The sequence below is a fragment of the Gymnoscopelus braueri genome, assembly GCF_963280865.1.
Source record: "Gymnoscopelus braueri genome assembly, chromosome: 4".
NCBI classification, from domain to species: Eukaryota; Metazoa; Chordata; class Actinopteri; order Myctophiformes; family Myctophidae; genus Gymnoscopelus; species Gymnoscopelus braueri.
Genome location: NC_137605.1, coordinates 19,472,008 through 19,497,718, shown reverse-complemented (window position 1 = coordinate 19,497,718; position 25,711 = coordinate 19,472,008). Strand labels below are relative to the sequence as shown.

The 25,711-nt window shown below is 42.3% G+C and overlaps 1 protein-coding gene across 2 annotated transcripts; it reads left to right on the top strand.

Annotated features, from left to right (window-relative positions):
- Nucleotides 1-4,068: 4,068 nt before the first annotated feature.
- epn1a (epsin 1a) lies at nucleotides 4,069-23,355 on the top strand. Of its 2 annotated transcripts, XM_080427491.1 has the most exons (12): nucleotides 4,069-4,100; nucleotides 4,492-4,593; nucleotides 7,295-7,453; nucleotides 7,991-8,119; nucleotides 9,309-9,429; nucleotides 11,505-11,662; nucleotides 12,377-12,448; nucleotides 14,124-14,207; nucleotides 15,314-15,617; nucleotides 17,549-17,713; nucleotides 19,460-19,702; nucleotides 20,723-23,355. In XM_080427491.1, the coding sequence occupies exons 2-12, from the start codon at nucleotides 4,525-4,527 to the stop codon at nucleotides 21,205-21,207; spliced, it is 1,989 nt and encodes a 662-aa protein (XP_080283617.1). In that variant the 5' UTR covers nucleotides 4,069-4,100; nucleotides 4,492-4,524; the 3' UTR covers nucleotides 21,208-23,355. The 2 variants fall into 2 exon arrangements, with proteins under 2 accessions (XP_080283617.1, XP_080283618.1); XM_080427492.1 differs by lacking the exon at nucleotides 12,377-12,448.
- Nucleotides 23,356-25,711: the final 2,356 nt, after the last annotated feature.

Below are 25,711 nucleotides of genomic sequence, written 5' to 3'. Positions count from 1 at the left end.
GGGTCTCTTGTTCATGGGGTGTTGTTTATCTCTCTGCTGGTGATAGGAGAGAACGTGCTTAGACTTTAGTGCCCCACCGTTTTACATGCTGCTAGTTTAGTTGTGCCTTTAGATCAGGGGTTCTCAAAGTGGGGTCCAGGGACTCTGGGTTAATTTAAGGGGTTTCAAATGGACCCTATACAGGTCTGTAACTCAGAGAGTGTACAAATGGAACCATTTGTACACTCTCATATGGGGGTCCTTGAAATTACAAAGTTTGAGAACCACTGCCTTAGATATTCATGTTTTTTATGAGTCACTGGGCGGGTAAAGTATACATTGCTCAACCATGTAGCCAACTTGGCTAACGTGAAGTCACTAGTCACTAGTCATGACTTGTTGCATGTTCTCTTTAAGACAATCATCACAGTGCCGTTTGTTTTTCATGTTCAAGTTCAACATTGTATTGTTGTATATCATATGCACGTGTACACAAAAGTAATTGTTTGGTTGGTTCTTTGTAGCACCAATAAGCGCCAAAGGTGATTAAAGGAAGCAGAAATAATTTGTAGAAAATAAATATCAAAGTATAACGTTATACTTCCACTTGTACATGTACTTATAGTGTGCCCAGCCCTTCTCTCCTGTCTCCTCCACCCTGGAGGATGTAGTGTAAATACTGTTACATTTTGGGCTGAGAATGGATGAGTATATCTGTCATTTCCACATGACAGCTGAATGGTAACATACTGTAACGTTCCTGTCTGGCTCTGCTAGCGTTACTCTGATTGCTGCACAGTTCTTGTTTTTCCCCCTTTTTCTGTTAAGACATTATGACTTTAAAACGCTGTGTTTTGTCGGGTTGCTGACTTGCTAGTTTCGCCTTGGCCAGCCTGTCTGCTGTAACTTTGTGACAGAAAAGCTGCTCTATCTTGTGTCTAACATTAGCTTTTGGCAGGCTAACTGGGCGGGGGTCTCTTGTTCATGGGGTGTTGTTTATCTCTCTGCTGGTGATAGGAGAGAACGTGCTTAGACTTTAGTGCCCCACCGTTTTACATGCTGCTAGTTTAGTTGTGCCTTTAGATCAGGGGTTCTCAAAGTGGGGTCCAGGGACTCTGGGTTAATTTAAGGGGTTTCAAATGGACCCTATACAGGTCTGTAACTCAGAGAGTGTACAAATGGAACCATTTGTACACTCTCATATGGGGGTCCTTGAAATTACAAAGTTTGAGAACCACTGCCTTAGATATTCATGTTTTTTATGAGTCACTGGGCGGGTAAAGTATACATTGCTCAACCATGTAGCCAACTTGGCTAACGTGAAGTCACTAGTCACTAGTCATGACTTGTTGCATGTTCTCTTTAAGACAATCATCACAGTGCCGTTTGTTTTTCATGTTCAAGTTCAACATTGTATTGTTGTATATCATATGCACGTGTACACAAAAGTAATTGTTTGGTTGGTTCTTTGTAGCACCAATAAGCGCCAAAGGTGATTAAAGGAAGCAGAAATAATTTGTAGAAAATAAATATCAAAGTATATCTACATTAGTCATAACACATTTTGAGGTGCTTGAAGGTGTTGTGTATATGGGTCCTACTTCTAAATAGTATATACTGCATGTATGTTTGCACTGTGCAGTACGTCTGTGTAAGTCTGTATTTGCATGATTATATAATGCGTATGTACATTTATTGTGTGTGTGCAGTCTTTTTTGATGGCGTGTCATGTAAGTGTCATGTCCAGAGTGTGTGCAGTGTTTAAATGTACATTTCTGTGTGGATGCTTGTACGTTTTTAAGTGTTTCTTGGTTTGTCATTGGTGTGTCAAATAATACTACAGTAAGTAAATTAGATGAATACTTTGCTTTACCAAAAGCAACTTAGATATAACCTCCAAGCTGAAATTCTCTCCATTGAAAGCCCCATACATGAGACAGAAAAGTCTTGCGAAATTGCATATGCAGGACATTGAGTTAACGAGCGCTCCCCAAAACGTACAGTTTATTAACAGAAAGTTGCCCATAACATGTCAAAGGTGGATTTTTTTTAAAAACACAGCCTTGAGAGAAACTAAAAGTATAATAACCCAAGCTGTCCAGGTGCAATATTGGTGAGTTTATAGTTGTTTAATACAATAAGATAGGTATTTTCTTTTTCATGAAAGTCAATGGAGGGAATTGCAACTTGGAGGTTATGGATACTCTCTAAGTTGCTTGTGGCTAGAATATATGAACACTGCAGAGTTAACTCTAGCATCCCTATTCTGGGGAAACAGAATACTTATTAGTAAACTAATTAATACTTAGTATTTAGGGTTTAAGTGGTACATTTTTACTAAGAAATGTAAGACCCACTGGGCCTCGATATTTGACCTATTATCTTTTTATAGATGACTTTCAGGATTGCATTTGAGAGAGATTTGGGTCAATGAGTCAACCATGACATGGCGGGGTCAACCACTTTCAAACCTGGCACCCCTATTTTTGAAATGTCCTCATATGTGAACATTTTCAAGAATTGTGAAAATAGCCTGGCTATTTTATTTTTGCTATTCGTCAATACAACAAAGTATATAGGGCTTAAGTGGTTAAGCATGCCGCTTATGGGCAACGGGGCTCAAGCGTGTCCCTTATCTGCAACAGTAACAGAGGAGGCGTATCTGAACTTTGGTACATTGTCTTTGGAGTCTCTAAGCTGACTTTTGGATCGGTTATCACCTCGTGTTATGCAATGCTACTTGGTCTCATATTAGTTTGACATGTCTTCCTTCACACATGGGTGTGTTTGGTTTTATAGGATTTCTGCTCTCTGTGAATTTGTTGATACTGGCTTTATCTGAAGAGATGTCTGAGCATATGGACAAGTTGTCCTGTTCACACTCAGAAGTTTGAGATGGATGTTGTATTTTATTTACATCCACTTGAACATGATGTTGCATGTTCATCACCTCACCTCATTTGTCCAAAATTGTTATTTTTAAGGATTCAGTTTAAAAAATGGCAAAAGCAGCAGATCTACAAGCTCAAAGCGCGTCGCTTCGTTTCGAGCTTGTTGATCTGCTACTTTTGATACTTTTGTGTGACGCTGTAGTGTGATCAAGTAGGGCATTACTGTACGAGAAAAGTCAAAAAGTTAGAATATGGAGATGGGAGGTTTCTGCCCAACAGCAACCATATGGTGTTCTTCAAGGTGGTGTTGAATATGGACGTTGTCTACTGGGAAGTAGCCTATTGTTAGAGAAATTATTTATTTTTGTATTATCATTTACTTGATGTAGATGCACTTACAGTGTTGGTTGTTCTTTAACCACAAGCCATATTTAATTGTACGGCTATTTTTTAAAACATTTATGCCTATAATGACATGCCCAAAATAAATGGAGAAAAGTTGAAAAGTTGTTATGGGACTAAGTAACCCATTTGACATTTGGCAATACATTGGGCTCCCAAATGTCCTTCAGGAGAATATCTTGGGACCTGACAACTGTGATATCATGTTCATCATATATTATTTTCTGTTAAAAAAACAAAACAAAAAGTAACCTTCTTTCACAAAAGCCCTGTTGATCACAACCGGGAACTTACTATGGTGTCTTATATTGCAGGTGTTTTGTCTGTTTTGGGGAAGTTGGTAAAAGGGCTTTGATAGCAAAACCAGATTACATGGTGCATCAGGGGACCAACCATGTGCGTATCAGTGCTGATTCATGTGGCGGCCGTCCACACAGACCGTTAGTTTTGTCTAGCGCTATCATTGGTTACTCTTACCCGTAGTAGTCCTACATTAAATAGCGTAGAACACTGGTTCGCAAACTAGTGGTTCAAGCAACCTGTGGCTCAAGCCACAAGTGAATACAAATTTCTGTGTCCAATTTAGCTATTTACCAGTGAGTGAGTACAGTCATTATCAGCCTCATTGACATGACGTCTCAATGTGTCTCAACAGTTTTGTCCCAATAAACCTGAGCTTCGACGTCCCAATGTCGCCACGGGGAGAAACCGGCTGAGACAGAGCACTCCGTGAACGAGTGGAGCCAGAACAATAGAGGCTGAGAGACGCCCAGGAGAGGAGAGGAGAGAAGCCCCCCCCTCGCCCCGCATCGTTCTTGTGTGCAACAGGTGTGCATGGCGCTCTCTTCCTCTGAGCCTCTCTTGACGCCAAGTACTCTATGTGTTTGAGCATGCCGTTTTTCACACCTTGCACACACACACACACACACACGCACACGCACACGCACACACACACACACACAGCCATTGTCTCTCAAGGTCTCCTTTTGTTGCCAACTCCCACTCTCACTTCTACAGCCAGTCTTCTCTTTCTACCTCCTCTCTCTCTCTCTCTCTCTCTCTCTCTCTCTCTCTCTCTCTCTCTCTCTCTCTATGCCAACCACCTCTGTCTGCAGCCCTCTGTTAGTATTAACAGTGTTATTTGCCCTGTGCTTATTTGCTTTGTACTGCATTAACTATGTTTTACAACAACCCTGTCCCCCCCCTGTTCCCCTGTCAGATTACAGTGCAACCCGACAGCCAGACGGTTGCCATGTCGACCTCATCGCTGCGGCGACAAGTGAAGAACATCGTCCACAACTACTCAGAGGCTGAAATCAAGGTTGTGGCCGTCTTCCCTTATCGCAGTGCTTCTCAAACGTAATCATATCAAGGACCCCTAAATTGATACATATTCGGCCACGGACCCCCATCTGAAATTGAATATGTTTTGTGCCAGCCAGGGACCCCCAGAAGAGAAGATTTGTGTAAAAAGGTTGCAAAATTATTCAAAACGTTCCAATACTTTCAAGATTTTTGAATAGCCAACGTATAAAATATGGATAAAGGGGTTACAATGATTGTGATGCTGTATTACTAAATGTTGCTGGGGACCCCCCCCCCAAGGACCCCACTTTGAGAACCACTGCCTTGTCATTCCCACACACATCTTTATGCGTTTACTCTGGTTACATGCACAGCAACTAGGCCTGTCACTATTATTACATAATCGCCTGGTCGCAATTATCTCTGATAATTGCAATTATTTTTGCATAATTGTCAGACATGTTTCCATTCAGATGTATACATTTATCTGTTGGGAAAATAGGGGGGGAAAAGCCCATCTACAAGCTTAGCTTGTAGGCAACTTTTGCTATTTTTTTTATAAACTTATTAAATGCATGCCCTGTTTGTGCCATAGCACATTATTAATGTTTTATTATTACCGGTCATTGTCATGTCTTTGTATATTTAAAGGGATATTTCACTTTCAAACATGTTTGGGGTCATTTACATTTTTGTGAGCACCCCAGACAGTTTTTAAGTTGCTTGATTCAGTATGAAGATATTTGATATTCATTTTATCAGACACGCCCCCTTCCTGTACAAACAAAAGTGTAACTTCAAACTCCATTTTAACCATGTTGGATTCATTGAAAACCCCCGTCCTTGGTTCTGGTGACTCATACTGCCCTCCTAGTACCGAGGGAGCCGTGTTTTTTTCAATGAATTCTTTCATTTATTTAAAAAATATTTTCTTTGAAAAATAAATGAAAAAATTAATAGAAAAAACATGGCCCGTATTAGGACGGCAGTCTGAGTCACCAGAACCAAGGAGGGTGTGTTCGATGAATCTAACATGGTTAATATGGAGTTTGAAGTTACACGTTTTTGTAAGAAGGGGGGCGTGTCTGATAAAAATGAATATCGAATATCTAAATACTGGGCCTGGGCCGTAGTGTGACCCATTTCCTGTCAGCCTACTTTCCCTTATCCCTTTCTAAGTAAAGGCATAAAAATCCCCCAAAAAATCCAAACACTGAATCAAGCAACTTAAAATCTGTCTGGGGTGCTCACAAAAGCCAGAGTAGACGTTAAAATGACCACAAACACGTTTGAAAGTGAAATATCCCTTTAAGTTATTTGTCATATATGCCCCGTGCAATTTTATTTACAAAGCCTAAAAGGCAAGCATAAATGTAATTTTGATTTATAGTACGTTCCTATGTTCAATACAAAAAGAAAACGCATTTAGATTGTTAATCACAATTTTTTTATACGACAATTAAATGTCAACTAAAACTGTACTGATTGTGACAGCCCTACCACTAACCAGCACACCTTGCGCTCAGTGGCGGCCCCGCCCCCCTGATACCACCTTGTAGCGGTGCTGCATAGTTGGGTTTGTTTGCACAAGGATAAACCGTGGAAGCAGAGTGATTACAAACCACAGGAATGAAAAGAGAGAGAGAGAGAGAGGGAGGGGACAATAAGAAACATGTTTAGTAAATAGTGTGAGATGAAAAGCTTTTGAAAATTAACCACACAACAAACACATCAGAGAGTCAAAATGACAAAGTCACAAAATGATTTGGATGGGAGAAGAACAACAATAAAGCCCGATTTATACGTCGCTGGGTGCCGGTGTCGCTCACCCGATAATAACCGATCTGCAAGCTCACAGCGTGTTTGTTGCCTCTTGAGCTGGTGGATTAACTATTTTTGGCACACGATGCCACTGTATGACGAAGTACAAATGAAGCATAAGATGTGTCACTGTACAATACGGTGTAGAACAATGTATGTGAACTGCCACGTCCAGGATATCTACATTAATGAAACTATTTGGAATGGAAAGGACTCCCTCCACTCCCTCTTTATGTCTGCACATAATCTAATCATGTTATCTATTTATCACCATGACTCTGTCTTTATCTCTACCCCTCTTATGTCTCTCTCTCTTTCTCTCTTTCTCTCTTTCTCTCTTTCTCTCTTTCTCTCTCACACACACACACACAGTTCAATTAAATTCAAAGAGGCGTTATTGGCATGGAAAGCATACATTTACATTGCCAAAGCAAGTGTCAAATAAAACGGACAATAAATATACAGTTAAACTATAATAAACAAATGTATAAACAGAGCAGTGTAACATTTCAACTTTGTAGTGAAGTCTCTCTGTGTGTGTCTCTTTCTCTCTCTCTCTCTAGCCTGTGTTCTCATTGATAGTTTGTAATAAAATATCGGTATCGATGGCTCAGCGTGTGTATGATTTGTAACAGAATATCTTCCTTGGTTGCAAGCTTGTAAATCGGCAGTTTTTGCTATTTTGGAAATACTTGAAAATGTTTGACAAAGGTCATCTGTACTGACACCAGTCTGAAAGTGGTTAAAGCATCCACCAAACTGCTTCTGTCATGGATAGGAAATGATTGAAGTTTATCCCCGTTGTTTACCTGCAAATTAAACTTCCTTTTATGGGACATTTATGACTTGCTTAGAATAATATTGACTAAGCATTTGTCTCTGGCTGTGTTGTCCAGGTTCGAGAGGCAACATCTAACGATCCATGGGGCCCCAGCAGCTCTCTGATGTCAGAAATTGCAGATCTGACTTACAACGTTGTGGCCTTCTCTGAGATCATGAGCATGGTGTGGAAACGTCTCAACGACCACGGCAAGAACTGGAGACATGTATACAAGGTGTGTATGAATGAGTGAACCTGAGACAAGGTGTGTGTGTGTGAGTAAGGAGTGAACATGGAGGCATCTATACAAGGGTTGTGAGTGAGTGACTGAAGGAGTGAGGGATCTTGATGCAGACTCCGTAAGAAATACCCCTGCATCATGCAGGCGAGAATACAAATGATACTTTAGGAAACTACAGATATATGCAGGAACAGTGCTGTGCATCTGTGTTAAAGTGGTTTAAAGAAGCAGTGCGCTAAAGTGGTATAGCGATCAGTTGGGTGGTGCACACGCTTGTAGCCTATCTGCAAACTCGCACGTGACGTGTATTACAAAACTACATAATGGCATTGGTTGATCATTTGAACATTTGGTCGGCGAAAGAGAATCTCATCGGCCACGACGGCCGGCCGAAAAACACCTAGCAGAAACACTGATTTCTGCTAGGTTCAACAAGATCTCCCAGTTAAATTTGCCAGTTAATTTCATGACCGTTGAACATAATGCTGTATGTTGTTCACTGCTTTGTGGTTGGGTTGTGTTTGGCACCAGGCTATGACTCTTATGGAGTACCTGATTAAGACGGGCTCAGAGCGCGTCGCACAACAGTGTCGAGAAAATATCTACGCAGTCCAGACGCTCAAGGACTTCCAGTTCATAGACAGAGATGGCAAAGACCAGGTACACACACACACACACACACACACACACACACACACACACACACGCTTAAGCAATGACTGAGCAAAGAGCACAGGCCCCACATTGTCAAACATGCCACTCATGGCTCATTCAAGGTTGTTTTTACAATGTCTCTGAACTCTTGTACAAACATAACAATGAAAGCGGCCACTGTTACATTTTTTTATTGGTTGTTATCACTGAGACTACGTGCCAAAGTGGTAACAATTATTACACTGCCAAATGGGTTTATCTGCACAAGAGAAAGACAAAGAAACGGTACAATTGTATTTATCATTTCGTTGCTGTCGGACAGAAACCTTGTATTTCGTTTTTTTTGTGAAGCAATAATGCGCTACTTCGTTGTACTAAACTAGAGTGTCGTGCAAAAGTAGGGAAACTAGCCAATCTACAAGCTCACAACGTCTCGCACTGCTTTGCATTGTAAGCTAGTACAGTGGTTCGCAACCTGTGGGTCGGGACCCCCAGGGGGGTCCCCACATGATTTTTGAGGGGTCCTCAGATGACAGTGAACTGACTATTTAAGGACTTTTAAGACCTTTTTAATGCCTAGAAAAAGACCATTACTGCATCAAAAGTAATCAACAAACTATACTATAAAAACTGGTAAAACATTGGCCAAATTGTCAAATAATGTAAGTGGCATTTAAAATAGCCGATCTACAAGCTCACAATGCGTTGCAAGGCATTGTAAGCTTGTAGATCTGCTATTTTCACATTTTCATTTTTATCTGTGGAACTGAGTCAAACGAAATGTAATGCCTCAACTCCTTCAATTCCAAGTGCTTGTCAGGGTGGGGGGTCCCCAGTTCAAATTATGATTATTTTGAGGGGTCGCGGCCTGAAAAGGTTGAGAACCACTGAGCTATAGTAGATCGACTACTTTTTGTAAAATTGTGAAAGTGACAGTGTTTAAATCTGTGCGTTTTGAAAATACTGAACCAGTGGAAAGTATTAACGAGAGCTTGTGACTAAATGAATAACTGCATTGGATCTGTTAGAACACAGGTTCTCCCCCCCCCCCCCCCCCAATAACGGTTTTAGACATACTGTACAAGGTTTCTACCCGACAGCGACCAAATGAGGCACACTCTTCATGTTCAATTAATAAGCGAATGTAAGAAAATCCTATGTGTTGGATTGTCCCCCATGTGTGCTCTCTGTCCAGGGGGTGAATGTGCGAGAGAAAGCCAAACAGCTGGTGACGCTGCTGAAGGACGAGGAGAGACTACGAGAGGAGAGGATCCATGCCCTCAAAACCAAAGAGAAGATGGCACAGACCTCCAGTGGTGAGAGACCACTGCATTCATATCAACCACTTAAACCCAATACTTTGTTGAGTTCCTCAGGGCCCTATGCTAGTGACTTGCTCTACATTAAATAGTTGAGTGCTGTGGGCTTGTAGATCTGCTATTTTCTATGAAAGGTTTCCCCAGGATTATGGATGCTGAAGCTTGAACCTGGTTAAAGGACCATACCACCGTCAATACATGTCATTGTCTTGTCACATCCTCTGCCATTATTTGGAACATAAAAAGAAACATTTCCCATTACCATTTAAAGGTGCTGTATGTGATATTTTGTGGTTAAAACAAAATATCACGATATATATATTCCGATAGTAAACATTGCTATAGTGTTTGTTCAGTAAGTGGTCTCTCCAGCTCTTTAGTAAACAGAAAATACATTTTCAGGTCGGTTACAAATTTCATCAGGTCAGGAGAGAGAACTCAGCCATCATCTGGGTGAAACTGAATTTGGCCTGCAGAAATAGCTCATAGGCTCTAGTTGCACCAGTATTAACACCTGTCTCCAGTATTACATGTTGAAATCTCATTAGATACTCATTAAAAAAAAATCCCCCCTAGTTTAAAATACGATCCAAGTTGCCTGACACCTTTTTTTTGTTGTTGCATAGTTGAGTGTACTGTGTGTGTATTCAAGACGTTTCTTTTATTATTCAAATGCATATCTGTCCGACTTCGGAAGTGGTTTGGGTAAACCTATCTTCATTGCAACACTGGGTTCACTTACACCTGAATTATTTCCGTGTACCACGATCCAGTTGCAATCCAAAGACCCAGGAGTCAAGTTAATGACAAGTGCATTTTAGTTTCAAGTATTGGTGTATACTAATCCAACAAGTATAGACTCTGTTCAAGTAACACGCAAATAATAAACATGTTGTCCCCCAACAGTGATGTACTGCGGTTGTTATGACAACAGTTTCTATGTAGGCAACTTCCACACTGCAGGATATCAACATTAACAAAAAACATAAATTAAACGCAGTGGTGGAAAGTAACTGAGTATGTTTACTTTACTTGAGTGTTACATTTTTTACACCACTGATTAAACATCACTTGTTCTCTTCTTTGGTCTGCCACTGCAGCATATAATAAGAAAAAACAACACAAAGTGCCAGACCTCCTCCTAGCGGCACAAAGTCAACGTTACTGCGTGACAAACAAGCAAACACACAGACCGACAAGACGCCCCCCCCCCCACATTGCATCACGGTGGAGGACAATTAGGACTTATTTAACCACATGAACCCTGGGAATGTCATAACAGGTGAACATTACCCGAAAATATCCGATCTACGAGCTTACGATGCGTCATGTCAGACACGTTGTGGTTATTTTCTTTATATGACGCACAGTATATGGTTTAAGTAGTTAAAAAAAACACTACTCCTCCTCCCAAATATGTGCATAAGAGTCATGGGCTGTATCCAAAATCACATTTCACTCGTGGTGTCCAAATGTAAAATGATAATTAATATACCCTATATAGTGGACTGATCCCACAATGCATCGTGAAAGGTAGGGTACAACCGATGGGCACTATCACAAACCCTATATGCTGTACCATCATACACTGCGCGGATTTTTTTTTGTAGTGTCTGGAATGTTTTTATTTTTTTTAATATATTTTGTCGATGTGTTCACTGTATAATCCTCCATATAGAGTGCCCTATATAGGGAATTTGAAGTAGTGAGAGTCATGTGCTTGTATATCATGGCAGAAACCTTGTACGTCCAAAATCGTTTTTAGGAAAAAACAACCTGTGTTCTAATGGATCCAGTGTAGTTATTGTTCAGTCACAAGCTAAGTCATTGGTTAAATATGTATCAAACCCACAGGCAGAATTAACCACTTTCATTTTCACTTTGACAATTTTTCAAGCTCACACCGCGTCACAATGTGACCCGTTGTGAGCTTGTAGATAGGCTATTTTTGCTACTTCTGCGGGACACTTTTGTACGACGAAGTAGGGCATTGATTTATGAAAAAAAAAAATATATATGGAGATGTAAGGTTTCTGCCTGACAGCGACAAAATGGGTTTTTTATTCCCCCAGCATCCTCAGCCCCCACAGCTCCTGGCCTCGGGGGCAGCCTGTCGCTGGGTTCCCAGTCTGGAGGGGCGGACCCTGAGCAGGCCTGGCCACAGAGCTCTGGAGAGGAGGATCTGCAGCTGCAACTGGCATTGGCCATGAGCAAAGAAGAGGCGGAACAGGTAACACATAACAGCCTATCAGAGCACAGACGGGGCCAGAGTCCGACTGGTATTAGGGCTGCACAATATTATCGAAAAGTGGTATTGCAATATTGTTTCACACAAATCTTTGTAAGGCAATTACAATGTGTAGGGGTTTCAGTCTATTCTGGATTGTCTTAAAATATTGAAAGTATAAAAACTCTTGTGAGCACACTATTGCGATCTCATGGTTTATTGGAACAGAATACCTATTGTATTTTAGTTTACACTTTGCTGACCCACACCTCTGATGCCGTTTGAATATCTAAACTTTTCAATCAATCTAATGTTTCAGCAGCTCTGCATGTCATCCTTTTAGAGGTGGATTTGTTGCTCTATCTACTCCTCCATAGTTGAATGTCCATGGAGATCAAAACTTAAGTTTTTGCCTTAGAGGTGGAGTGACATTGAATTGTACAAAGATATTAGACTCCATATCATGTGGTTAATATACCACACCTAACAGCCTAACATCACCTAACATCTAACAGGATTTAACCAACCAGTTTTGTATAACAAAATGTATTGTGCAGCCCTATAACAGATATGGCAGCCACTTTCTTAGAACCAAACTGTGATTTGTAGTTCTCATGAACCTCAGCAACGCAGAGGGGGTGTCTGTGTGAGTTTGTTATATTTACTGCATTACCCACTAGGCTTTGCATTCACCATTTGACCCCTGACCTCCCCCAGACTAGCATGGCACCTCTGGAGGACGCAGAGCTCCACTATGCACTCACAATCAGCAAGGAGATACATCAAAAGGTCAGGGGGCGTAGGGCGTGGCCAACCCACCGGCCAACCAGCCGTCACCTATCTATCTGTCTGCCAATTGGAATCCTGTCAGGCAGCACATCATCAAGTATCAACCAATCAAAAGCTAAATTAATTTGTTGCATTGTTTTCCCTTTCATCATAACAATGAGTTTGGTTTGACTTTCCATTAAGTTGCTCTTTCGACTGCGCACTGTAATTCTCTGAAAATTTACTACGCTACCCATAATCCTTTATTTTCCTCCAGTGTATTTACACTCAAAGAGCATTGTAATGGAACACGCTTTGTTCTTCAATCCTTTGTTAGCAGTGTATTCAAACAGTCCAAATTGTGCATGACCAAATCGTTATAATTGACCAAACTGAAGACTGAATAATTTGTAAGCTATTTTACCTCTTTTCCTCCCCATAATTACTCTTGACAGCATGCCTCAAATGATAGGCCTCAGACACGACCAGACTTGTACTCAACCTGTTGTTTTGATTTCCCATTGGGTGTACAGGACGAGGGGGCAGGGTGAGAACCTGCAGGGGGCGCTGTAAGGGCAGAATCGGCATGTATAATAGTTGTAATAATAATAATAATAAGTTTGGTTTATTGGTGTATTATTGTAATTAAAGTTACATCTTCTTTTCATATATTGAAGATTGCTATATACTTAAAATTAGTATCTATCAAAAGTTGTTTTAGTTTAAATTTATTTTAGTTTTTTGTAGGTTTTGTCAAAACATCTGCTATTGGTGGTCTAGGACTAGGCATTGGTCAGAACAGCGGGGGTGAGGAGTGAGTCCCAGCTGTAGCTATGAGCTGGTTTCGTTGATTAATTGCTGTGAAGAAAGAGTTATGGCATCAAATGTGTGCTCTGATAAAACTATACCATGTCCCTTCAAACTTGACTTTATAATACAATAGAGACCTTGTTGTCTACATCCAGGAATGTTCTAGTACATACTGCTTGTTTATGAAAAAGCATTGGTTGAGATTTGGTTAAGGTTTAGATTGGAGGCGCTCGGGTGGTGCAGATCACTGAGTCTACAGGTTCAAATCGCCCATCCACAGCGCATAAGTGTGGCCGAGTGTCTATTAAAACCATTTTGTGGGAGGGCAACCTTTTTCACTGCCCTAGCGACTCCTACTGGGCTGGGGTGGTGCCTGTCAGCCAGGAATGTTGAACGGGAGGAGTAGGACAGAGATGCTACATCCTCCTGGTGGGGGCTCCTCGCTGGCAGGTGAGTCAGTAGGATACAACAGCAGTGGCAACACAAATAATTGTGGCGAGGATTCATTGGCATAACGGCTAAATTGGGAAAAATTGGCTACCATAAAAAACTATGAGTTAGATTAGGTCATTCATTTAGTGAGGGATATGGAGAGGGAGACCTTGAGTACAATGAAAGGTGGGGAAAGGCTTTTTACTGCTTTTTATAAGTGAACCGACTAGAGGATTTGAGAGCTGGCGGTCATGATGTTCTCAAACTGCAGGTTCGAGCTCATTTGTTTAAGTTTCCATCCCTAAAGTTTCAGACTTAAAGATGGGTGATCGTGAACTCTCACTGAATCTGTGACCTTTTCTTTATTTTTGGCCACCTGGCGTGCTCTCTGAGGATCTCTCTGTATCTGTCTCGTTTTGATGACATCATGGCTTTGTGTGTGTGTGATTGGCAGGAGGAGCGAATGCGTCGAGGTGATGACCTGAGATTGCAGATGGCACTCGAGGAGAGCAAGAGGGAGAAGGCCAAGCCTGAGGACGTGAGTGTGTATACGTGCACTCAGGGTGCAACAGTTAATCGAACTTACAAGTGAAGCTCACAACACATCGCAACGCAGTTTTCACTATTTTATTTCTAAAGCGTTATTCGAAACGTTACAAAGTGCTTTACAGTACCAAGATAAAATACAACCATGAGGATAAACATCAATAGTCTATTAACTCTTTAACTGCCACTATATACATTAATAAACTCCCCCACTGCCAGCGATTTTTGTGTTTTATAACCTTTTCAAGTAGTCACCGAATATTTATCTCCAGTATGATCGATCCCCTGATGGTTGCTAATCACCGAGGGTTTCACTGTGTGGTTTCACAAATGTCAACGAGGTCATCGCGACCTCGTTGACATTTGTTGTCCGCCTTTGAAAATAGCATGTCTCGACCAAAAATAAATAGTTAAAAAAAGTACACAGGAGCTGAGATACAGCATTTTTAAGTAATACGTTAACCAGGATGTGAATGGAGCAGTAAATCTTCGGATCGCGTTATCTCGGGTTCTGTGTGAAACCAGAACCAGAGATACGCGTCAATGGCCATGTGGACCAAGTACCAATTGACAACGCGTCCATGGCAGTAAAAGAGTTCAACATTCAACTGTAAATAGTCAAATAAAAAAACGAAATAAGGCAATGTCTGCAATGTAATAATTTGAATGAAAGAGGCAATAAAATATATGAAAATGCCTCGGTATACAAGTACGTTTTCAGATTCATGCTATTCGCTATTTTTTTTTTAGGGGGAAAAAATAATCAAAATGATCCAGCTTTTTCTTTTTTTATTAAAATCGATTTTATAATCGATTAAACTGATTAGTTGGATTAACTGTTGCACCCCTAGTCAGAGTATTAGTTTGTTCTAGTGAGAGACGAGTGTTTTTGGAAAGCAGTGTTCTCACTCTACCCACTGTGTGTTAGTTTCACATCCTCTCTCCTTCCTTCCTTTCTACCTCTTACAGCATTCTGCATTTCCTCTTTAGAAATAGTGACCCCAGTGTTTTATTACCAGTGCATGTGTATTGTGTTAGTGTGTAACGTCTGTCTGTCGGCAGTGAATTCGAATAAATGCGTATTCTCCTTCTACCCAGGGTGCTCTGATGGAGCTGAGCGCCGCTGACCCGTGGGGCGCCCAACAAGGTGCTGCTGCTGGCGCCACTGCCTCGGGGGGCTTTGCGTTAGCGGGCCCTTCGCCACCACCCACAGTCCCCGTCCCCTCCGTCTCTGGCCCCTGGGGCCCAGCCAGCGCAGACCCCTGGGGGGCAGCCTCGCCCACATCCCCGCCGAGCTCGGACCCCTGGGGCGGGGGAGCCCCGCCTACGATAGCCCATCCCCCAGATCCCTGGGGAGACAGCGCCAACAGAGTCAACAACATAGATCCCTGGGGGTCCTCAGGTCAGTGGGTTCTCTCTTTTTTTAGGTCTCGTGTTTCTACTTCGTTGGAGAGTAAAGCAAATCGATGCTAACTGGATAGAATGACGGGACAAAATTCGCCAATAGGGTTTCAAACCTGCAACGCCACTCTCTCAACCACTGGTCCAATGGTATTGGCTCAAGTCTAGCCAATTAAACAACATTGTGAGAAATCGGAAAGTGAGGGTAGAGCAAATTTCACAAACCTCTCCCCCCAGAGACTGGCTGCAAGCGGCTGAGGTTGCACTGCCCTCATCATGGTTCCGTTTGTCATACCATAATGTCACTGCCGTGTGGGGGCGGGAGGGGGGGCTGCACGATGGGCTCTATGCACAGCAGCCATATTGGAAAGAAATTGGGCTTAAGCCCTTTTTCCTTACTTCCTTCACAGGTGTTACCAATGATACAAATGAAGGCTCTGTTCCTTTTAGTGTAGCACAGTGGTTCTCAAACTTTATAATATCAAGGACCCCCATAACAAATGGACCCAAATGGACCCGTACACTCTCAGAGTTACACACCCGTGTAGGGGCTAGTTGGAACCCCCTCAAGGAACCCTGGACCCCAATTTGAGACCCACTGGTGTAGCAGAGTGTTTCCAGTGAGCAGACATGCACAATATCAGCACCCTGACTCTGTTTGACCAGAATGGATTCAATGGAACATTGGTAACACCTATGAAGGAAATAAGAAAGAGGCCTAATTTCTTTCCAACATGGCTGCTCTGCATAGAACCTATTAATGTTTGAATATTGATTGGTACAGTGAAGAATAATATTTGTATACTGATCACAATGAAAGCTTTAATCCTAGTACAGACCAGAGATTTGCGATGAGACCACTTAACCACTTTGTCATACGACAGAGCATAAATTAGCATGAGAAAATATACAGGAGTCACAAATGACCCATAGCGGTTTCTTTTTGTTTTTTGACACCCACTGGAGTTGAACATAGTCGGCATGTCAATAAAAGACATGATACAGTTTTGTTGCTCACATCGTCATTAATCATTCGCAATAATGGTGACCACCAACTCTTGAAAAGATATTCGATTCTCATTTCTAGCCATACTTCGTGCAGACCCTATATCCTCTCCCAGTCATTCTCTGTCATGTCTCCATGCTGTCATGTCGTAGCATCCTCTCTGAAGCTCATCCCAAGGAAAGCAAGCATGCTGAATTCATTCTACCCTCCTTGTCTAAACCAGGGGCTTTTTGTCCTCTTGTTTACAATCAGGACTGGCTGTGGCTGTGTCTGAACAGGAGCTCTCTCTCTCTCTCTCTCCTCGCCCTTGTGTCCCTTGTTTATTACACTGGTTCTCAAACCTATTTCAAGATTTCTTGAGCTCTACAAGCTCACAATGCGCTGTGTTGTGTGCTTGTAGATTTACCAATATCCGATGTATAGGTTTACAGTGGTTAAACCGATTTTGATCTTATATTAACTAATTTAGCTGGGGAACCTCTGATTTATTCAAAGGCAAAGAGTTTTTGACCGCCTGGGTCTGGAAACCCCGTAAATGACTTCAGATTTGACCTCCCCGTGCTGTTGGGTACTGACAGTTCCATCACTCAGTACAGTAGCTTTTAATGGAGTTATGCTGATTTATGAAATCCAAACCCTTTAACCCTTTAAGTCACACATTTGCCTTTGCAGGGCGGTATGACTTCTCCTTTACTGCCGCCGCAAACCAAAAAACGATGACAGGCTTTTTGTCAGTCGAGTGGCAATGAAGGAGAGGTTAGAGAGAAAGAGTGATGGAGAGAGGGAAGTCCAGCCAAGCCACGCCTCCTGTTCCATTTTCTGTACCATGAAGTCTACCTGTAAGGTTTTGTGTTAATCCTCCCCTCCCCTCCCCTCCCCTCCCCTCCCCTCCTGCGTCTCCTCCTCCTCCTCCCCTCCTCATGTAGCTGTGACCCCCCCCAGTGCTGACCCCTGGGGCCCCCCAGTGCCCCCCAGCACCTCTTCCTCAGGGGGGCCAGTAGACCCCTGGTCAGGGGACGGGGCGATCCCTGCCTCTGACCCTCTCACCTCAGACATCTGGAGTGGCTCCGCCACACACACTAACGGCACAGGTACATTCACACTTAAAAGACTACATAGACACACACACACACACACAAACTGATTACACACAATATACATTGTACAATGTACATAATTAATATAAATGTTTCATGGTGGAATCCCACACAAAAACACTATTGATGTTAAAAGCTAAGAGTTCACACAGCCATAGATTTGTCATGTGCCTGAACCAGCACAACAGTTGTCTTGTCTGCATTTCATCCTCCATCAGTGTGACTAATGGCGGCCGTACAAAATCGGTGACTAATGGAATTCTGTGTCTCGAGAGGTTGCTGTGGCTCACGTAGCACACGTACTGTACTGTACACTTCTAACTCGCGACTTCTCTTTAGTTTAATTCTCTACTTTTACTGAGGGTATGCTGCAAAATGCTTGTTTTCCCAAACTTGAAATCACATCCCTGTTTCCCACAATTGCCATCTCAATATTTGACTTGGCTATGACAATAATCAACCTCAAACACCAACTAAGGGGTGTGTAATATGACGATAATCGCGAACTATTAAAATGTTTATTGTCTACTCTACACAATCTGCCATTTCAGAGAGATCGTTCCATCATGATAGCACATTCTATCAGTTGTAGTTGTAGACCTTATTTTGTACTCGCAAAATAGAACCGGTCTATAAGCCTACCACGTGTGATGCTACAGGTTTTTAACTTGTAGTTTTGTTATTTTTGCTCATACGTGCATCTAAAGCTCCCTCCCCCTTTTTACAGCGTGACTCTGCAGGACTTAAGTTTAGCAGCAATGATGACAACACGACGTTACATGAGTTTGTAAAAAGAAATGTAACATTGGTAATATGGAACTGGTTTAGTTCGGTGATTCTCAACCTTTTTAATTTCATGGATCCCCAGTTAGATATGCATTAGGCAACAGATGCCCATTTGGTACCATTTTAATGGCTTTGGGACTCTGATCTACACTGTAAAATCATCAGTGTTCATTTAACTCTGGGAGTTTACAAATAGAACCATTTGAACTATTAACTCTCAGTCATTTAGGCGGGGACTCCCTGGAACTATGCTATTTTATTTTATTTGATAGATTTTGTTACCTTGCCGGTCTCTTTTTTGTTACTCATAGTTGTTTTTTTACTGGTAAATTATGATCGTGTTCCACTGTTCCTGTTGAGACTGAGAGATGATATTTTTGCAATATTTCTCACCGGCTGTAACACTAACCCAATACAGAGATACCTGGAGTCACAGAATTTTGATAGGTCACCAATTGTGTGGCAAGTAGTTAATCATTATGGAGAGTTCATCTGTACAAATGTCTTTGTACTTTATGCCTCGTCTCCATGTTATTTCTGTCCATGGCTGCAACAATCCATTATTTTCTTAGCTATAATCCTATTGATTATTTTTTGATTAATCAAATAATCGAGACGCACAAGAATCGACACAGAATCAAATAAACGTTTTAGTCCACTAAACCACTAAGTCCTAACAGTGTTGTGCAAAAAAAAAATCTTTATCGATTATTTCATTAAAATCTATTATGGATGGCCCGGACGGCTGGCGTAGCGGTCCGGGTACCTAGACTGCTGGTGTGGCCTGACAGCGTGTCGCGGGTTTGACTCCCGATCCCGATGACCTTTTCTGCGTGTCTCTCTCCCCCCGTTTCCTGTCAGTCTACTGTATCTATCAATAAAGGTAGAAAAATCTATTAAGGATTAAATCCATTAGTTTAATTAACTGTTGCACCTCTAATTGTGTCCCCTCAGGAGACGCAGAGCGACGGGGATCGTCAGCGACGGCGGGGGACAGCACGGGCTCCCCGGTGCCCTTCGACCTGTCCTCTCTGGGCTCTTCGCTTCCTGTCCGCAAGACTCCAGAGTCGTTCCTTGGCCCCAACGCAGCACTGGTGGACCTGGACTCCTTGTTGTCGTCTAAACCCAAGTCTAAACAGCCTCCACCTCCCTCCATCTCCTCGTCCTCAGCACACAACCCTTTCCTCCAGAACACAGGTCAGTTTCAGTGTTGGGCTAAAGCCAGTCATTCTCAACCTTTTGAATTACAAGGATCCCCAGTTTGATATCATTTGATACCTTCTTTTTGCCAGACCCAAGGGGTCGGGCTTACATGAGGCTTTGTACCTGTTTCGTCCATACATGGGCATGGTCACTTTGTCCTCCGGCCCCAGCCAAAAAAAAGTCTGTCCCCCTTTCGTCCCCTTTCGTCACGAACTATTCATGACATCATTATTATGTCACAAGTATGTAATTAAGTAAAGCTCATCAACCACTGTACTCTCCATTCTGGAACCCCCATATATTACATACTAGGACTTCATTCTGGGTCTGGCAGAACCAGGTCTCCTGGTCTTTTTTTTTGTATCTCTGGGACGTTAATTACACTGCAAAATCCTCAGTGTAAAGTTTACTCTGAGATTGTACAAATGGATCCAAATGGACCCGTGGTACTGCTGTCGTGAAGTGTTTTCTCAGTTGGAATTCCTTTGAATGCAAGCAGAATGAGGCAGTTTAAAAGCAGTTTTGAAAAGACTCACAGGAATGATGAAGTGAAACTAAATGGAAGTACAGTCTTAGTGTCAGGCTATTCAAAAATCAACAGTCTACTGAAATAGAAAATTCATATATCTCTGAGTTCAGTGTTACACCAAAAAAAAAATCTTTTTTTTTTACCTTTATTTAACCAGGTAGTCCTCATTGACATAAATAATATCTTTTATGAGACGGACTTGGCCAAGAGCACAACAAACATAATACGTACATTTATGTTTCAAATTCCTATGTATATTTTTCATAGCTCAATATGTCATTTTATTGCAGAATAAAAGAAACAATAAATTCGATGACTTATTGAATTGTGTGACTGGCTTGTAATTGGGAAGGGGATTAACTAATTGCTGAGGACTTCCTCTTTGGAAAACGGCAGTGGGAGCACATTCAAACGGAATAATGTTAAATGTTGGTTTCAGGCTACATCCACATCCACAGCACTGACTTCCATTCCCTCCCCTCCAGGCTCATCTCCTGTCCCATGCATGGCGGTGACTCCGGGCAGCACCATCTCCAGTAGGGGCGTTTCGCCCACGCCCCTGGCCTCTTCCAACCCGTTCGGCGTGGCCGCCCCCATGCCATCCATCTCACCTCAGCCGTCATCACTGGGCCTCAGCGGGTTCCGCACCAGCCCCGTGCCCCCCAACGCCATGCTGGGCATGGGTATGGGCATGGGCATGGGTCCCATGGGCGTAGGCATGGGCGCTCCAGGGATGGGCCTGGGCATGATGCAGGCCAGCCCCATGGGAATGCCCTACGGCGATGCCCTACGGCTCTCGCCCATGGCTCCCCCAGGCTCGTCTCTGCTCATGGGGCCCGTAGGAGGGGCACCGCCCCCTCAGCTGATTTTGGGGGGGCCCTCGGGAATGGGAGGGGTGATGGGAGCCACCGGAGGAGCGGTCGGGAGCGGGGGGACGACGGGGGCGAGCACCAATCCGTTTCTTCTCTGAGGAAGTTTTCACGCCCCCCCCCCCCCACTCGAGCCCCATTTCCATCTCTTTCGTCATTACCCTCCCCTCTACACAAACAATTTATGTGTCCAAAAAAAAAAGAAGAAATGTGCTTACATCTCTATATTTAAAAAGAAAACTAAAAAATCAAAAATTACATTTTCAGTTTTTTTCCTTTCTTCTTTATTTCTCTCAGAAAGCATTACAATTTCTTTTTCAGCTCCAAAGAATTTCAAGTAAAAACAAAGAAAAAACTCAACTAAACAAAAAAAACAGCTACTCATATTTGGTTCCTTTTTCATTTCAGAGTGGGGTGTAGCGGGGCAGGAAAAATCTATTTATTTGTTTGGTTTTAATTTTCCACTTTTTTTCTTCCGGTTTCTTCATGTTGTGTTTCTGGGTGTGTGGTGTTTTTTTTCTTCTTTTTTTTTCGTATTTTCTTCCTTTGTTCCAGTCCTATCTGAGATGATGGGTTCTGCGAGAATTCGCAACATCTAAGTGTCACTGTTCTGATGTCACTGCACTGAGAGAGAGAGAGAGAGCTGCAGGATGGATGGATGGACAGACGACGGAGAGGGACACGTCATAGCCACTATACTAGTTGTTCTCAAACATTTTAATTTCAAGGACTCCCATAACTCTGAGAGTGCACAAATGGAGCAAAATTTCTATTTGTGCACTCTCAGAGTTACAGACCCGTAAGGGTCCATTTGGAACCCCCTAAAGGAACCATGAGGGTCCTTGGACCCCACTTTGAGAACCACTGCACTATATGAAAACTGAAACGGACATAAACGCTCTCCTTCCTGCCTCTTCCGCTAAGTTTGTCCTAGAACGACAAGAAACACTGAAAACGAGCGCAAGGATTCTTTCTTTAATACATGAACTCCTGACTCGGATGTCTGGACTGAAATAAAGAAGCGGGAGAGAAAAAAGAAAAGGAAAAAAACACGTATTAGCATTTTCAGACACAAAATGGTCCAATCGTCGAAACTATTTCACTTTTCACTTTTTGATTTTATTTTTTTAATTTAATGTTAAATGTAATTTATTTTCTTCTCCACGTCTGGCAACGAGTAAAACGAGGAAGAAGTTCAAATCAAATGCAATGCCATTTAAATCAAACTTTTAAAAAATCTTTTTTTCTTTTCCTCTTTTTTGCCTGTTTGCCGTGCTAGAAATCGGACAATGGAGAAGCTAGAACCCTCTGCCATCGATGCCCTGATGGGGGAGGGGTGTGTCGAGCGTGCACGTGTTCACGTTGACACGAGCGACTGAAGCCTGATTTATATTTCGTCTCGCGACGAAAAGAGCACATCTACAAGCTCTTGTAGATCTCGCAGATGTGCTCCGTTTGGCGCGCGACACTTGCCGTATGTATGAGCATAACATTACGAATGAGACTATGATGCTTATTTGCGTGTAGGCCCAATACGCTGTAGCGCAAATGCCTGTTTCCATGTGTGTATGTATGTACTGTACTGTATGTATCTGTTTCTCACTTCATCTCCGTGGCCTGTCTTTTTTTTTTTGCGAACCTGAAAAACAGTCAAATGTTTTATTTTGTGTTTTGTCTCGTTTCATTCTGCTTTTATTTTTTTCGTCGCTCGTATGTAACATTGGGATTTCAAATGAGGTGTTAGAAGGTTCTCGCGTTTCTCTGCCAATCATGTTTCACGCATTAATTTTTTGCATTAATCGAAAGCATTATGGTGTTTTTTTGTTTTGTTTTGTTTATCACTTGTCACACACTCACTCACACACACAGGGATCCCTGGATACATAGGAACATCCCTCGGCACCACTGTCCCTCTCATTTCAGCCTTTTTCCTTCAAGGAAATGAAAGAACTACAAATGCTACTTTAAAGAAGAAAAAAAACAAAGACAATTATTTCAATGAATGAATGAACGAAGTGGAAAAAAAGAAGCCCAACAGGGACTCAATGACATGCTCCATGCTGTTTCTTTTAATTTAGTTTAATGAATTTATGGTTTTATTTTATATATCAACGAAAAAGAAAAATATCTCTTTTATTGGGTAAGGTCAAATTTTGTGTGGTGTTAACTGTGACAACATTCACATTTGAAAAGTAAAATGGAAAAAAAGAAGAAATTTATGAAATAAAAAAAAAATCCACAAAGGATAACTGTGTGGATTGTTTCATGCTTGCTCTATTTAGTTATCAAATTCCTATGTATATTTTTCATAGCTCAGTATGTAATTTTATTGCAAATCATGCCTCATCTGCTGTAGAACAAATTTGCATTCAGTGCAACAGTTTTGCACACAGACTTGAACCTTGCATTAACATGAAATGACCAAATGTGTTGAGTGCAGGGTTCAATTTGCTGGGGGGGATGGAGGAGGAAATCCATGCCTCTGCTTTTGATATCCCCCCTCTGGTCATTCATTTTTATGGCCTTTGGGGATACGTTTTATCCCTGCTGCTTCTGGTCAGACTGAATTAAACACATGCATTTCCTTTTGGGAAATGTGGACTTGTCTGATATGTTTGATATTTATGTTTGATAATATCACAATTTAACAATTTAATTAAAAATATGTTAACCACATAACATTTTTCGAAATGTTTATTTTTCCCCCCATAATAGTGGAAATAGCCGATCTAAAAGATCACAAAGCGTTGCGATGCATTGTGAGCTTTTAGATCTGCCATTTTCTCTATTTGTCATATGAAATATACAGGGCTTAAGTGGTTAAGAAAATGTCCTCTCTTTTTTTCAAATAGAATCCTGATTTTGAGAAACACTATTCATTTGTGTTTTTATCTGTGACTGCACCTGCTGCTGAAGCGCCTCACAATCCAGAGTTCTGTCATAGAGCTATAGTGTTTCTCAACCTTTTTTGAACCAGAGTCTTCTATCCAAGATCCAGGCCCATTACCGCCCCCCCCCACAGCCAATTAAAATGTAAGCTTTATTTTTATTGTGTTGCTTATATCATTTAGAAAACATCTCATTGATATCCAAATATAAGATTTTACATGAAACTGGACTGTTGGTGTGGGATAATTATGTAATTATTAGCCTACTTCCCTGTTAAGATCATAAGTAGAATTGTCTATGGATGTCAGGCCCTGTCACATCAGGCCCCTCTCATAGCACTGAATGGCAGGGCTGTCATGGCCCTGTCATGTTACCATGGTCACAGGGCCTGACAGCCCTGTGACAAGGCTGTGACAGGCCCACTGTGTTAAGACACTGTCTACATGATCCAGAGGTCGTGGGTTCAAATCTTCCTATTCTTTACTCTGAAGCATGTTTTGAACACTAACATCCAGGAAGTACACTTAAAAGCACTAAAAGAAACATGTGTAAATGTGTGGAGGTGCCATAGGGCAGCGGATAGTTGGTGGACACCTCTGTGGTCTTTGGCACCGAAAGCCACACGGCGACCAGGGGCCTGTTCCTCAAAAGGTGAATTAGAGCTAAAGCCTGGCTTTACCACCTATCCTGGCTTAATTTAGCCAGGATTAGAGCTGAGTCGGTTCCTCAAAAGGTGAATTATCTTGAAGATTAGTTTAGCCAGTTCACCCTGGCTAAGTTTAGCCTTATCCGATTCCTCAAAAGAGAATTGAAGCAAGCCTAGCTTAGTTACCATGGCAATTTAGCTGTGAAGTTAGCCTGGTCAGGAGCAGGCTAACAGCCAAGCTTTATTAATCCAGTGCCTTGTTCTTCAAGTTTTGTGAAATAGCTGTTAGTCCAATGACTCCAATCATAAACCAATGAGTTTTTCTACACTTATTCAATTCTTATGCGAAAATCAAAGATCTACAAGCCCGAAATGTTTTTGTCTTATGGCGGCCGGGGGTCCCCGGCCCCCCATGGACCCCCGCCCCCGTGGACCCCCGTGTACCCCCGGCCCCCTGTGTACCTCCGGACCCCCGTGGACCCCCGGACCCCCATGGACCTCCGGACCCCCGTGGACCCCCGGACCCCCATGGACGCCCGGACCCCCATGGACCTCCGGACCCCCATGGACCTCCGGACCCCTGTGGACCCCCGCCCCCGTGGACCCCCGTATACCCCAGACCTCTGTTGGGGGTCAACGGGGGTCCGGGAGTACACGGGGGGCCCGGCCCCCCGTGTACTCCCGGACCCCCGTTGACCCCCGTGGACCGTGGACCCCCGGCCGCCAAAAGGCAAGCTTTTCCCTTGTAGATCTTCGATTTTAGAAATTTGAAATTAGAAAATTATTCTAAGTGTTTATAATTATAATTCCAACATTCACTTAAACTCCTTATGTTTAAACCTAACTGAATTATATATTTATGGATTTGTATATAAATTAATTGCATATTTTTGGACAACTTGTGCATTTAATTTGTCGGCAATACTTTGCCACGCTTTCTCCCTGGATCTATATTTATTGCGGCCGTGTTTCCTTTCTTGCTTATTATAAATGTTACTTCCTTGTAAGATTCCATGAGCTGCTGCAGTGCTGCTGTTCAGCCACAGAGAAGAACGCCGCTCTGGTTTTGG

What these genes read in the sequence shown, in the direction of transcription:
- epn1a (XM_080427491.1), top strand. Translation starts at nt 4,525, where the DNA reads ATGTCGACCTCATCGCTGCGGCGACAAGTGAAGAACATCGTCCACAAC. An exon ending in ACTCAGAGGCTGAAATCAAG is followed by an intron (nt 4,594 to 7,294) that starts GTTGTGGCCGTC and finishes TGTGTTGTCCAG; the next exon opens with GTTCGAGAGGCAACATCTAA. An exon ending in GCAAGGAGATACATCAAAAG is followed by an intron (nt 12,449 to 14,123) that starts GTCAGGGGGCGT and finishes TGTGATTGGCAG; the next exon opens with GAGGAGCGAATGCGTCGAGG.